This window comes from Tiliqua scincoides, chromosome 13, assembly GCF_035046505.1.
Source record: "Tiliqua scincoides isolate rTilSci1 chromosome 13, rTilSci1.hap2, whole genome shotgun sequence".
Classification (NCBI taxonomy): Eukaryota; Metazoa; Chordata; class Lepidosauria; order Squamata; family Scincidae; genus Tiliqua; species Tiliqua scincoides.
The window spans coordinates 9,273,406-9,288,996 of record NC_089833.1 but is presented as its reverse complement, the minus strand read 5'-3'; the positions used below and the strand labels follow the sequence as shown (position 1 = coordinate 9,288,996).

Here is a 15,591-nt window from a genome sequence, read left to right as displayed (position 1 = left end):
GGGGACAGTGAAGGATTTCATAACATTATTTGCTAGAGAAAGAAAAGAGAAGCACAAGCTGCACCTCTCTGTTTTATGCCCAACCTCAAACACATTCAAACAGAAGCAGGTCCCAGGATTTCAGCGGAATCTGTTGGCCAAACAGCATCCATGGGCATCCAAGTTTACAACAATGAGATGCTTTGGAATGAGTTTGGATCAACAGCTGCCATTAGAGGGTTCAAGAGTTGCATCCAGGCAATCAGAAATAAACTTATGTAGTATTGCAATCTGATAAACTATCCAGTTTCACAGCTGAGGCAGGGACACCTAAACAGGTAGATTCATGCCCAACAGAAATTCAACTTTGGTTTCCTCTCCATATTAATCCATGAAACTTCCAGAAGCACTGGCTAACTAACCTACTTCTTTCTTTAAAAAAAATTCTTTCTAGTTAATGATCTAACATCTGGAAGTGGGGAAGTTACTATGTCAAGATGTGGCATCTGCTGGCCATTTTCAACAGTCCTAAAAGTCCTCCCCCCCCCTTCATCCTGACTCAACCAAGTAAACAAAAGTCTTGTGCCTGATGACTTCATCCAGAAGAGCAAAACTTCCCATCTTCTTGCATTCTATCATATTACCCCCTCCAAATTACTCTGCTTAAGACTTTTGCCCCAATTCAGCTCTGATGTCTCTCATGTTACACTTGACATTTTATTTCCCCCCCCCCCCACAACTGACTTCATTTTCTCAGGAGGTGCATGTTAAGCCTAGACAGGTTTGCTCAGAAGTAAGTCCCATTGTACTTTCCAACGGAAAGCACACATAGGCTTGCAGCTTGAGTTTCCCAATACCTTCTAGTTTTCCTTGTGGAACATCTAAGCCAGTGTTTCTCAACCAGTGGTACACGTATCACTGGTGGCACTTGAGGTGGTGTCTGGTGGTACTCGTGGGACCCCCCCCAGACCACCTCTACTTGGCAGCAAGACCAGTGATGCAACATGACAGAAAAGTGCTCAGAAAAGCTCTCCTGTCCTCCCTGAGCCCCTTACCTGTGTTTGTCATGTTATGCCTGGCTTCTCAATCTGGAAGTAACAGGCAATGACATCACTGCCAGTTACTTCTGGTGGTACTTCCAATAGGTGGACCATGAGAAGTGGTGAGCAAGGCTGAGAAACGCTGACCTTAGGGTCCAATCCTATTCAACTTTCCAGCTCCGGTGTAGCCACAATTCAGCCCCATGGTAAGAGAACATATGTTCTCATACCTTGAGGAGGCCCCAGTGACTGCCCCTGCACTGCAGAATGTAGTGCACTCCCCACAGACACAACTGCACCAGCACTGGAAAATGGGTTAGGATTGGGCCCTAAGCCCCTTCCTCTCCCCCCTCCATTTGGATCTCGCCACCTAATGGTGCCCCCCCTCAGCCTATTTCAGGGAGCTGGGCTTGTTGGGTGTGCCTTCATTAGCTGCTGGCACTCTGGGAAGTGTCAAACTGAAATTCTAAGAGCCCAATCCTGGGCATGGCTACTCAGAAGTAAACCCCATGATAGTCAATGGGGTTTACTCCCAGATTGAATTCGGTGAACTTAGGGAGGAAACCCCATTGAAGGGAAAGGAAGGTACAGGGACAGCACAAGCTTAGGCATATCCACTCAGAAGTACATTCCACTGCATTCAATAGGGCTTACTGCATTCAGTAGGGCTTCCTCCCAGGAAAGTGGGGAAAGGATTGTAGCCTGAATACAGTGGATTTAGGAAGGAAACCCTATTGAAGGGAAAGGAAGGTACAGGGACAGCACAATCCTAGGCATATCTACTCAGAACTAAGTCCTACTATAGTCAATGGGGTTTACTCCCAGATAAGTGTGGAGAGGATTGCAGCCTGCATATGGTGGATTTAGGGAGGAAGCCCCATTGAAGGGAGAGGAAGGCACAGTAACAGCACAATCGGGGAAAGGATTGGGCTCTGAGACTCCTCTCCCCCACCCAGCAAAAGATGCAATAGGACAGAGGGGGGGTTACCCCCCAAATCTGCACACCTGCCAAGGGACAGAGCCCCACCCCCTTGGGCTGCTTGCAAAGAGGGGCTGGGATCATACCTGGTGCATGGAGACCCCCCCTTCAGGTCTGATGCCAGGCGCCTGCTGCAGCCCAGGGCTTGCAAGAAGTGATGTGCAGCGAGGAAGAAAGGGAACCCAATGGGCAAGGGCTGAGGGCGCGCGGCCACGCCCCCGGGTCGAGCCCCTTCCGAGAAAGCCTCTCATTGGCCAAGACGCAGCTGGAGGGGGCCAATCAGGGTGCCGCGCGCAGCCGATGACAACCGCGGGAGAAAAATGGGGAGGGCGGAGCTGAAAGTGGGCGGGGTTAGGAAAGGCAAAAGCCAAGCGGAGTTTAAACAGAGAAAGAAGGGAGCGGGACGTTTCCATTGGCCAGAGGTGAGGCTAGGGGCGGGGCTTGTGGCATAATGCGACATTCCATTGGCTGGTGGTCCTGTTTGATTGGCAGGTGGAAATCCACATCTCTTGGGGAGGAGGCACGAGCAAAAAAATTCTCCCGTGAGTGTGAAAAAAGAAAAGTGTGTGTGTGTGTGTGTTGTGGGGAGGGGGTTCACACACCTACACAAATCTCTGCAGTTTTCCAGTGCAAAATCAAATACAATTTGCGAAATCAAATACAATTGCAGAATAAAATGCAATAAAATCCAAGTGTGCGTGTGTGTGCGTGCTGGCATTTCCCCAAATGCAGTCACATGCCATAGTAGTATCAAGTCTAATATATTAAAAATAAAATATTGAAATGAATGGGAACCCACCTGAAATTGGCTCGCGACCCACCTGGTGAGTCCCGACCCAAAGTTTGAGAAACACTGGTATATTGTTTTGTGTATGTAAAATTATTAATAGTAATTTTATTTTTTCATTAATCTTTTATATAAGCCGCCTTGTGTTGCTCAACCGGTCATGGAAAGGAGGGCTATACCTGTATAAATGCTTATTAAAAACTATTTCTGCCCAGCGTTGCATATACGCAACAGGGATCAAAGGTGTTCAACTGTGGGCTGGGCAAGAATGGGTTAAAATAAAGCCCATTCAAGCAGACTCTTAGGGTAAAAGCTTTTTCTTGGACTGTACCACTTCTGGCTGCAAGTGAGGGGGTGGCTGTTGGTGCTTGAAATCTTCTCTGGAGGGACACCGCAGCCCTATATGCAGAAAACATAATGGGGGAAAAAGTGCTGAGTGGAGCCATTTTTATTATGCTGGTTTATTGTGAGCATCGTGCTGAGCAGCCTCTCCAACAGGAATCGTCCCCCCCACTTGCATCTTCAGGTGGTATATCCCAGAAGAAAACGAGCTTCTGGGTGCGAACTCGACTACACGAGGCAGCGTTCGGGAATTTCTGCGCCTTTCGGTAGACAGATCCATTAAGGGAAACAACCGAAGAGAGGCGAGCGTTGACGGAGAAAGCCGAAAGAGTCATTCGGGTTTTCGACGGAAATAGCCGAACAGGCACGGAACTTACCGAACAATGGCGGAAAATCCCGAATGCGCACTCGGCTCTTTCCGTGGTTGTCAAGGTGACGCTAAGCTTCTGGCGGAGACGAGCTGAGGCCCGTCAGGCCTCCTTCTTCCCCGGGCGGCGGGGGCACTGCGAGGGAGGGTGAGTGCGGGGGGGGGTATCTGGCCTCGCTGCTTCGGATGGACTCCCTCGAGGGGGGGGCCTAAGGGAGTCTTAGGCCCAGGGGGCGCCTCAGGGGTCGGTCCTGTGCGGAGGCAGCCACAGGGGCTGGGCTGGGCTGGACAGTGGCGAGGCCTCCCCCTGGAAGACAAGAGCTCCTTCCCCTTGCCAGGCTTCCCTTTGGGGTGGGGACTGCAGGGCTGCTTGAAGAAAGGGGGCAGGAAACAGTTCTTGACCTGGGGTGTTGTTAACCTGTGGAACTCCTTGCCACAGGATGTGGGGACGGCCCCTGTCTGCGAATGGACAGAGTGTTGGGAGAGTGAGGACAGACAGAAGGAAAGCTTTCTTGACCCAGCGTGTTGTTACCCTGTGGAACTCCTTGCCACAGGATGTGGGGATGGCGCCTGGCTGCGAGGAGACAGAGTGTTGGCAAAGTCAGGACAGATGGAAAGAAATATTTCTTGAACCAGCGTGTCATTGGTCTGTGGAACCCCCCTGCCACGGGATGTGGTGGCGGCGGCGTCTGGCTTAGAGGGGACATGACTGAGACATACAAAATTATGCCAGGAGATGGAAGGCTAGTCCTGTTGGAAGTCCTCTCTTCCTGCATCCCTTGCTCTTCATAGAGTGAGGTTCCATTTGTCAGTGAAGTCTTATTGTGTGCTAGTCGATTAGAGTATAAATTACCCTTGTTTCATTTCTTTTAAAGTTTTATGTCCCTTTTCACTAAACAGATTGTCACCCAAAGTGATTGACAATAAATAATCATCATCGTCATCATAAGTAAATTACTGGGGTAATGCATCCATAAAATAAACTGGACCTGCTGTGCATCAAATGGCAGGAAAACGTTAGCAACCTTTTAACACAGACTAAGAACTTCTTTTTGTGCTGTGTAAACTATTTTTAAAAAATGTTTTGCTTGTTGCTTTCACATGTAAAATGAGGGACTAAGATGGATTTCTGTGGAGAAGAGATTCCAAAACTGAAGAGGGGGAATCACAAGGAGGGTTCCAGTTAGAGATCCCACCAGCCTGGCTGGACACTAAAGTTAAACTCGGCATGTTTTAGAGCAGCTATTTTCAACCCTTTGCATGTCACAGCGCACTGAGCTGGCACTAAAATTGTCAAGGCAGTTTTCTGAGAATTTTCAAGGCATACTGCACTGTTGTTGGGGAGCTCACTTCCCCCAGTGGCCCTACTAAGAAATGACCCTTCCCCAAACTCCCGCAGCACACTGGTTGTCTTAGTGGATGAAGGAATTTCTATAGATTGAGATGGATATGCCAGGATTACTTCACACCATGGTGGTGTCTAGAGTTGACCATGTTCAACGCTGGCCCACTCCTATCAGAGGGTCCACCTAGCTACCTCAACCTTTAAATCCCTTACAATACTGGTAAATATTGCTAACTGGGTTGGCCAAGGGACTCATGTTGCCACTGCACCTAGCACCCCATTTCTAAGTAGGTGTGTCCTCCTTAGGCTCCAGCACCATTCTAGTGTCTCTAAGGAGTGCTTGTATTGGCTGGTGGGGAGGAGTTGCAGCTGCCCATCACCCACCAATGCATAGTACCAGGGCCGAATGCTTTGTCCAAGGGCAGGGTCTTGTTCCAGGGCATTCAGCAATCTGCCACGTCTCTGCTTCATAGTTCTCTGTATGGTGTATGTGGTTTGGTAATGGTTATTCAGTACTGAGGAAGTCACTATCCTTAACGAACGGGCTAATTTCAATTTTTAAAGAAATATGGGGTTAATTTTTTGAATTGCAATTAAAATGAGCATGTATATATGTGTTGCACATGTATATAGACTTTTTAACAGATGAAATACTTCAGGTATATAGTGGAGCTTCCCGGAATCAATCGATAGGAACATAAGAACCTTTTATTAATATTCAGCAAGCTGCAGGGAAGTCACCACTACATAATAGAGGCGAGATGAATGACTGCCATGTATAGATTTTCTTTTGTCAGTTTGCGTACACTGCGAGGACATTATTGCTGCACAAGTATTGTTGGCAAGTGAAATAATTACATGGTCATGAATAAGACTAAGTGAAACAAATAAGCACATTGGACTCTCATCAAGCTGAGTGTCCAACGCACGAGAGAATCTGAACTTTTAAATTCAGACCTTAAAGGGAGTGTTCCCTGTGGATCTGTCCTGGGAACGGTGCTTTTCAACCTCTTCATAAATGACCTGGAGACAGGGTTGAGCAGTGAAGTGGCTAAGTTTGCAGACGACACCAAACTTTTCCGAGTGGTAAAGACCAGAAGTGATTGTGGGGAGCTCCAGAAGGATCTCTCCAGACTGGCAGAATGGGCAGCAAAATGGCAGATGCGCTTCAATGTCAGTAAGTGTAAAGTCATGCACATTGGGGCAAAAAATCAAAACTTTAGATATAGGCTGATGGGTTCTGAGCTGTCTGTGACAGATCAGGAGAGAGATCTCGGGGTGGTGGTGGACAGGTCGATGAAAGTGTCGACCCAATGTGCGGCGGCAGTGAAGAAGGCCAATTCTATGCTTGGGATCATTAGGAAGGGTATTGAGAACAAAACGGTTAGTATTATAATGCCGTTGTACAAATCGATGGTAAGGCCACACCTGGAGTATTGTGTCCAGTTCTGGTCGCCGCATCTCAAAAAAGACATAGTGGAAATGGAAAAGGTGCAAAAGAGAGCGACTAAGATGATTATGGGGCTGGGGCACCTTCCTTATGAGGAAAGGCTACGGCGTTTGGGCCTCTTCAGCCTAGAAAAGAGACGCTTGAGGGGGGACATGATTGAGACATACAAAATTATGCAGGGGATGGACAGAGTGGATAGGGAGATGCTCTTTACACTCTCACATAATACCAGAACCAGGGGACATCCACTAAAATTGAGTGTTGGGCGGGTTAGGACAGACAAAAGAAAATATTTCTTTACTCAGCGCGTGGTCGGTCTGTGGAACTCCTTGCCACAGGATGTGGTGCTGGCGTCTAGCCTAGACGCCTTTAAAAGGGGATTGGACGAGTTTCTGGAGGAAAAATCCATTATGGGGTACAAGCCATGATGTGTATGCGCAACCTCCTGATTTTAGGAATGGGTTAAGTCAGAATGCCAGATGTAGGGGAGAGCACCAGGATGAGGTCTCTTGTTATCTGGTGTGCTTCCTGGGGCATTTGGTGGGCCGCTGTGAGATACAGGAAGCTGGACTAGATGGGCCTATGGCCTGATCCAGTGGGGCTGTTCTTATGTTCTTATGTTCTTATGTGTAGCATAGGAAAAGATGGCTATATACAGTACACCATACTGTATGTTTTCTCAGTGGAGCAAGTTCTGTGGATTATTTTATTGATCAGCAACCATAGATGGGTAACCACTTCCAAAAGGTTTGCCATGTTAGTCTGTTTCAGCAAAAACAGACGTCTAAATGTGAACAAATTATTGTACCATAAGCTTTCATGGGATGGTGGTGCCTCTTCCAGCATGTAAGCACAAATGGATGAATGTGTCTGTTTCTTACACCTCTAGCTATTTGGGGCTGCCTTTCATCTTGTGAAACTTACTTGAGAAATAATATGTCATTTGCTCAACTGTTTAACACCATTTTCTCCTGAGGATGGAATATAATGAGAAGTTGTATCTATATTTACATATGTTTTTCCATTTTTAGAACAATATTGACTTTTCAACGTGCTGTGCATGGTGAAAACAGCATAATAAAATGGGCACAAGATGTTGAAAAGTCAATCTTTGTGCTCTAGCTTTAGTATACAATGTCTTGTATCTTTGGAATCTGTATCTTTTATCGACAGTTCTTCCTCCTGTAAATGATCTGTATATTTTAAGTCTTCTTCAGTAGTTGGAATTATTACTGTTTTCTGCTTATTTGACATAGATAGCTTTTTGGAAATCCCCATCTCTATTTCATTTCTTGTTTCCGTATTCCTTAGTCATGAGTCATATTAGTTCTTGTTACAGTTTTTAGGGCTAAATCTGAGAAGACCATTGTTCCTGACAATTATTATTATTAACAGTATTTATATTCCGCTTTTATATTGTATACCGCAAATATTAACAGTATTTATATACCGCTTTTCAACAAAAAGTTCACAGAGCAGTTTACTGGGCAAATCAAATATAATGACAGTCCAATCACTGTGTAACCTGTTCCCCCTTTTCTGACTGTATTACGTTCTATCTTGCTTTCTCTGTATATTTGGGTTAATTTCACACTTGCTATTTTTGAATGTATTTCACAGTTTCTAAGACAGGGGTGTCAAACTCATTTCATACGGAGGGCCACATAGCATTCATGATGCCTGTTGAGGGCTGGAAGTGATGTCATTAGACAAGAAGTGATGTCATTAAACAGGTCATAACCAAAAATAAACACTTTTTTCTCACTTAGGAACTCATTAGCTGCAAATAACAAAAGAGAAAATATATGAATCTTGATCATATTTCAGGATATGGGAGAGCCCAATTTTCATGTGGGCTGCCTTTTCAACATTAACACCTCAGCACTACTTGGCAGCTGAAAGCCCGAGGGCTGTATAAAAAGCTTCCGTGGGAGGGGTCCTTGATGGACTCTTCCAACATTTTTTTTTTCTTTAAAAGAAAATGTTCAGTTTTTCTTATTTAAATCCTTTGACCCACTGCGCTGTTATCCCTATCTAAAACACCCACCACCAAGCTGTTATTTGCCTCATTGAAGAAAACATGTAGGTACCTGTAGCAGCTTCGGGGGGGGGGGTGTGTGATTTAGGCTGGGGGGAAATGGCACCTGGAGGGGAAGGATCAAAACATCCCTCCCCTTGCATTATAACCCTATTCAGCAGTAATCCAGGATAGTACTTGCTCACCTCCTATTCTATTCCATAAAGATTCTCAACAGTTGTGTTTGCCTCTTGTGAGTTACTTTTAATTCTGTCCCATTCAAAAAAGGACCTAGCAGATTCCTTCCAAGACACTGCTCCTTGGATTCTCTTGTTTCTGAACAATGTAACAGTATATACCTCCACTACCCATGTATGCAGACATGTGTGCAGTCTTGCCCTGAATGTACACTTGGTGACCATCTTTGACTTGGCCTTGAGTGCAGCACCAGTCTGTGGAACATATCAGAAGTTCTTTTTTCTTGCTCAGGATCTTCAGGACCCTATGGAGCTCATGGTGAAGTTCTGTTCACAGCCTATGCATCTAGCTCAGTGGTTCCCAACCTTTAGAAGCCCGCGGACCACTGAGCAAAAATTGGAATTGTCATGGATCACTTTGGAGAGTCTGGTCTCTGCCCTCTCTGGTGACTCCCAAGCATTCCCCCATGGACTATCAGAGAGGACGGAGGATGCCCTGCCCACGGCCACAGCTGACTCTTCAATGGTTGTGGCTGTGGGCAGTCCATTCTCTGCCCTCTTTGGTGGTCTATGAGAGATTGATCCAGTGTCTCGCCATGCAAGGAAAGGTGATTTACTTTTCCTGAGACCTCACAGACCACTTCTCAGAGTCTCGCAAACCACCTGTGGTCCCCAGACCATAGGTTGGGAACCAGTGATCTAGTGTCTCGCCTCTTGATCTCTCCTGGGTTCCTCAAGGAAAGACTGCAGCACTTCACACCAAGCTGTCCCAGACTGATCCCTGAAGGACAGATTTGCTATCACCAGAGATGGATATTTTTAAAGCTGTATTCTTCCTAGGGAAGGGGGAAAGAATCAGTTCCTAGTGAAGAAATCAGTGCTTTAAAAGTGTAACTTTTGAACTAGGGTTCGCACTGTAATGTAAAGCAAAGGTATTTCATTTCTATTTCAGCATATGAAATGCTTTTCTCTTCTGTTGATATTTGTGGGTTGCACTGTGGTGGTTCGGTTGCAAAATACTTGTTTTCCTTTTGTAGATACTTGAGTGCTGACTATGGCTGTGTATATTGATCATCGAATAGAAGCGCTTGAGTCCCGTGGGCCCCATTCCCACATTGCCTGGCACCATCTTCAACCCTTTTTGGCTGTTGCATCTGTTAGTTCAAGCTCTGGGGGCAGTGTGGATATTTTTCTGGAACAGGTGAGCATGACAAAGCTGTTTTGATTTTTGCTTTGCATTAGCTTGAGAGCATTGCTGCATCTGTAGTTTAAATATACATATTTAATGAATAGAAAACTTTAAATTAAAAACTGTAATTAAAAAGAAGTGCACATTTGTCTTCATCAGTGTAACACAGACATGCAGTGAACATCCTAGTTTAGACCTTTTTATTTGTAGTCTGCCTTTTTAGTCTGAGACCTCTCAAAGCATCTTATGTACAATTAAAAGAAAATGATTTGTGTTCTGGCTATGGTGGTTGGTCATTCATAAAACTGTAGCAGGCCTGGTGGCAATCACTCCCCAGGAAAAACCTGTTAGCCAATGACAATTGCAAAGAGAGGGATTTAGGAGTCCCTCTATGAAGTGAAGAACCCAATGGAAACTTGTTTAATGTTTCTGAAACAATATATCTACCTTTGGGATTCAGGGGTTTATATGTGCTTGCAGGGGCATTAATATGACCTAGAATTTTTCATAACACTGTGTGTTTCTCTGAGTCCACTTGGTTTTATAATCCTGACTGTCCTCTGCAACTCAACCACCACCAAAGTGCTAAACAAACATTTCCTAGTATGGACAATACTCTGTTGTGGTTCCCCCCTTCCCCAGATTGTTTGGGACAGAATGGAAGGGTCTGTTTATAGTACAGTTGAAGCAGCATAGCGTTTGGGATGAATTGTCTGTTTGAACTGGTCACTGCAAAAGTGCTAGAAAGAGGTTGACAGTGTGAGGCTGACCAGACTTTTTCAGCCACTGGAGCTTTTCCTCTGGAAAGTTTCTCTCTCTCTCTCTCTCTTTTTCCTTTTCACCCTTGGAATGACCAGCCTGCATGTGAGTCACCATCCAGCAGTGATGTTTGGCTGTACTGTATAGCGAAAGGAAGAAATTTGATGAGCAGAATAGTCTGCAGGGTCTTATTCTGCTCTCTCCTGTGCTAGAACATGTACCTTTGTTTGACATTATTGTAGAAAAACATTCTGGAATTGTATTGTAGGCTGGAAGCTCTCTGTTTAGTCTCAAAGTGTGTGTGGGTCAGTCCGAGTCTCTCTCTTTCTCTCAATCACTGAACTAAATTATATATTTTCAGTAATATACATGTAATACTATTTTCATTTTACCCCTTAAGAAACTGAACTGCTACGTGCTTTCTCCAAGACCTTCCAGTTGGTGATCCACAGAGACCCGAAGAAAATCCACATTATAATCCCAAAAATGCATCAGTGTTTCTTATATGTAAACAGGAGTTTGAATTCAGCATACAGTACTTCTGTGCGTAGCATGTTCTGTTTGTGCACTAAGAGAGGAATAGTTGAAAAGCACAAAGGAACAAGCTTTTTCTCAATACTTTTTCTGGAACGATTTTTCATTTGTTATGTATCTTTCTGTAACCAAATACGATGAGGAAACTAATAGAGAAGATATGCCTTTTTTCTTTACAGTTGGAGCTGTCATCTTTCCTCCAGAGGTAGAACATGGTCCTAACTGGCAAGTAGAGAGCTTGTGAATTTAAAGGAGGGGTGTGTGAAGAGACTTGTGTTATTCTGCTTGCAGGGAGAGCATGTATCTGATGCACATTTGGAAAGAAATTTCCGGGCCACATGCCTAAGTTGGCATCCATCAAAGCTGATATTGGCAGTAGGCTGTGAGATGGGGGATGTGGTGGTGGTGAACAAGCAAGACAAGGAGCATCATGCCGTACCTTCCAACCACAATGCTGATATCACAGTCCTAAACTGGAGTACTAATGGCACCCGCCTCGTTTCTGGTGACAAAGTAAGTGGCAACACCCAAATGGTTTTCTCTTTCAACATTGTTTAATAAGCCTTCTCATGTGATTGTGTAAGGTAGATGAATGCAGGGCACAGTGCCTAGCAGTGGGCACCTAGACTCACCCTCTGATTGGGTTTAAACTAGGATGGTAGATTGCTGCTATTGCTCAAGTCCAGGGAAAACCAGGTAAAGAGAGTTGCCATGGGAAAATCTCTTCCGCAAAGAATGGAAAACTCCCAAATCTCTGGAGATCCCCTTAAAACAGAAGTGATGGCTGGCAACCTGGTAGGGCAGTAACCAAATCCTTCCAGAGTGAACAGAGATCAGGCAGGTTAAAAAGTAACAACAAAAGAGTTTTATTAAAAGCACGAAAGCCCCAAAACAAAACTGGGTAAAGCAATAAGACACCTAAGGAAGCATGGAACAAAATAGGACTATTTAGGGGGAATGGGTTGGGCAGAGGATGGCACAGAGGTTAAAAATCAAGCTGAAAATAAAACAAACCACTAATGTGTCTTCTCTGTGTACTTTCACCCACACCTAGCTGGCTGGGTGGGCAACTCTCAATAAAGCATTAGACATTGCTGATGATAGACCAGGGTTGATATGCAAAGGTGGGGTGCATGACCCTGCTTTTTGTAACCTTATGGCGTTGTCTGGTGGGGGAGTAACTTGAATCCTTCCCTGTTTTGGGGAGTCTGGTAAGCTTCAATGAGGTGGATCAATGGCAAGTTCTACATTACTAGTCAGTTGTGGGGGGGGGGGAAGGGAAGGGCAAACAGTAAACAACAACAGCAGCAGAACAGTAGTGACCTTGAACAGACTCAGCAGACCCTGGTGAGGATGCTGCCCTCTGTACAGGATTCTCTTGAGTGACAGGAAGGTCCAAAATGGATAGAAAGAAATAGACAAGAAAGCAGGGAAAGTCATGGGCTTCCACCACACAAAGGCATTTCTAAAGCAGTACTAAAAATCATGATCACCAATCGTAAAACACTTCTCAGACTTCAGATTAATCTTTCTTGTAACTTTCACAGCTTGGTGTCCTTGTGTTATGGAGGATGGACCAGCGGGGTAGAGTTCAAGGCCCCCCTCTGCTTAAACATGAGTACGGAAAGCATCTCAATCACTGTATCTGTAGGCCACCTCCTCCTGGCGAGTAAGTAGAACTCTGGTCAGAATCCTGACAGGTAGAATTTCTATATTTAAATGGTGTCAGACTGGCTAACTTCCTCAGTGTTCAATACTGTCCATGCTGTATTAAATACTATATCGTTTTGAGTGCCCTTATAACTCTTGATGTTCAATTCACATACTTCTCCAAGTATGGTAATAGAAAAGAGGCCGTAAAGGGCAAGGAAGCTTCCTTCCGTAAATGGAAGTTCTGCCCTAATGAGGAGAATAAGAACGAACATAAACAGTGGCAAAAGAAGGTGTAAGAAGGTGATACAGGAGGCCAAGACAGACTATGAATGAAGGTGATACGGGAGGCCAAGACAGACTAAACAGGCTACTGAATCTGTGCTAGTGCTACACTGAGAACCTAGGAGGACAACAGACAGAGGCCAACACTGCCTGCCTCTTTCAGCCCAGGTCTCTATAAAGCAAGTCACGTGGGCTGCCTCATCCAGGATGAAATCCTAGGTGGCAGTTGTTTTTGTCATGGACCAACCTGGCAATTAGCATCAACACCCTCTGACTTGATGGCACATCAACGTGGTGTCCAGATTGCCTTTTACTGAGGGAGGAATCAGAAGAAGTGAAAGCACTTAGAAGTCAAACGATTGTTCTCCTTAATTGGCTTATCCTACAACCAAACATCTCTTTTCTTATCACAGCTGTCAAAAACCGGACAAAGGAAGCAAAGAACGAATACTAGAAAGAATGTTTGCAGTAAATGTTGTGTTTCCTGTTACTTATGCCTGGACCTTGAGTGATAGATTTCTCTCTTGTCTTGAGTGACAGCTGCTTTTGTTGCTGGCAAGTCCTCATCCATTTTCTTTAGATAAAAAGTTATGCTTAAGAAGAGATGCAATAATAACCTTTTTGTTGCTACCCACAGAGACTTGGTACAGCTAGCAAAAGCTGCAGTGAGCGGTGATGAGAAGGCCCTGGATATGTTTAACTGGAGAAAGTCTGGGATGGGAGTGCCTCTCAAAATGGGACCTCAGGAAGGGCTGTCCTTCTTTGTCAGCCTCACAGATGGTAAGGACAGAAGCGCTGTGCAGGAGAAGTAATTATTGGGTGCCCTGTTGTGAATAAGGATGGCCTGATCCAGTGGGGCTGTTCTTATGTTCACTTGAGAATGTTATGCTCTCCTTATAACAAACATCAGGCTCACTTTGTGTGTGCTGTTCCATTCTTTAATGCATATGAAAAGGGCATAGTAGAAGTGCATTTCTTTAAAATCCATTGGACATTTGATGTGTGGTTCACCGAAAAGTGTATCACCAGACTTGTGGCACCATGTATCCTTTAGTTAGGCTAATTCAGAGAAGCATAGCCCCATCTAGTGTTGTGCAGAGGCATGTTCTTGGATCATATAAGTGTGTTCCATTGTGTTTATCTGCCTCTTTTCTTTCACAGCATTTGAGAACCAAACGATGTTATAAGAGACCTGGAACTGCCACTACTTAAATGTGGGGGGTTGGGGGGGCTGTGAGAGTCCGTCTTTGCAGACTAATTTTACTTTTTCATGCCATGAATCTTGAAAATGAATAATGCTGCTTTTGCTGCTGTCTTCTGGTCTTCTAATAGCATGTTCATTTTTCATTGTCCTGTTGTCTTCAGTCTCTAAATCAGTTTTGTCCTCTTATATTAGCACTGGTCTTGCTAATGTTTTAGGTTAGTCTTTGTGTTGTTCTCTAGCAAAGACTTAGTTAAAAGTCTGAAGGAGCCCTTTTCCTCTACTTACTGTAGGATCTTGAAAACTGCAGGTGGTCTTGCATGACAATATCCAGGACTTTGTACTGTGCTACCCCAGTGAGGAAGAATTAGTTAAGGACCTGGTTTCAAGATGGGACATGAAAGCCAACTCCTGGCCACTTGTAATGTTTTCTAAAGAACTGAGCACGCTAGTTCTGGAATCCTAACCAAATTGCATCTTTCACAGTGTTGCTCCACTCAGCTAGGTTTCCCAGTCCCTTGAATAAAGTGCAGGTTTCTTAGTCTCTGTTTCAGAGTGTGACTGCCCCTCCTGTAGAATCTTTATGTGCCTGGGGCCCCCTCTGTACTAGATTGTGCTGTATATACATCTTTCTATATGGAACTTATGTAGACACCTGAGACCTGCCACCTTTGGCAATATTACTACTTTTTTCCTGACCATATCCTTCCTGAAGCAGTTTTCAGTAACAATGTACCCTCTATAAGTAGGCATAATTAGATTATATCTTCCCTCCTCCTCTTCTTTTTCCAGTCCAGAAAACTGGAAAGGTCCAGTCCAGAAGGGAGAGAAGCAATGAAAGCAATCTTCCTGCCCAGTCTGCATATCTGTTAAAATGGAGGGGGGGGGGGAGCTTTGGGTAGTCACAGTTACATCTTACTGTTGAAACACTGTTATCCCTGCCTGTTCAGCTGTGGCAATTGGGGCCAAACTTGGCAAAACAGAACCACTTGGTCCCTGCAGCAGCAGCACCTCACTTACATGTAAATAATCTGCATGACCAAGTAACCCATGGAGGATGTCCCATCCATGGTAGACATACCATTGGTTGTAATACCCTGGTGTGGCTGTAACTGTATTGATGCTGGGTAATTTGGAATTATTATTTTTTTCTTTTTGTTAAAACTGAGTTTGTTTTCAGAGTGTATGCTTTGGTTTGTACCAATATTGCATCTGACCAGTACACAGCAAGCTTGATTTTATTGCAGGAAATGTGCATTATGTGAACGAGAGAGGGAAGACGAACCATGCGTTGACCACAGAGAGTTCAGTCCAAAAACTTATGTTCATGGAAAAGGATGTGTTGGTGGTAGTAACAGAGACGCTCCTCTTATCTCTGCACAAAATTTCTCTTGAGGGAGAAGCAGAGGAGGTCATGAAGGTATGTAATGTCGACTCTCTCATGCCTCTCTTAAGATAGGCTTGTTCCTT

The 15,591-nt window shown here is 44.7% G+C and overlaps 2 protein-coding genes across 3 annotated transcripts in view; one reads left to right on the top strand and one right to left on the bottom strand.

The window, feature by feature from the left end:
• Positions 1-2,155, bottom strand: part of CRAMP1 (cramped chromatin regulator homolog 1) — a 51,005-nt gene extending 48,850 nt beyond the window's left edge. The window contains exon 1 of the mRNA XM_066640767.1: positions 2,085-2,155. The gene's annotated coding sequence lies outside the window, so the exon portion shown is untranslated. The remainder of the gene's footprint in view (positions 1-2,084) is intronic.
• Positions 2,156-3,560: 1,405 nt separating this feature from the next.
• Positions 3,561-15,591, top strand: part of IFT140 (intraflagellar transport 140) — an 89,387-nt gene continuing 77,356 nt past the window's right edge. For both annotated transcript variants that reach the window (XM_066640455.1, XM_066640454.1), the window contains exons 1-6: positions 3,561-3,642; positions 9,541-9,704; positions 11,277-11,498; positions 12,533-12,654; positions 13,558-13,700; positions 15,369-15,541. In XM_066640455.1, the coding sequence (XP_066496552.1) occupies positions 9,558-9,704; positions 11,277-11,498; positions 12,533-12,654; positions 13,558-13,700; positions 15,369-15,541 (807 nt within the window). In that variant the 5' untranslated portion in view covers positions 3,561-3,642; positions 9,541-9,557. The remainder of the gene's footprint in view (positions 3,643-9,540; positions 9,705-11,276; positions 11,499-12,532; positions 12,655-13,557; positions 13,701-15,368; positions 15,542-15,591) is intronic.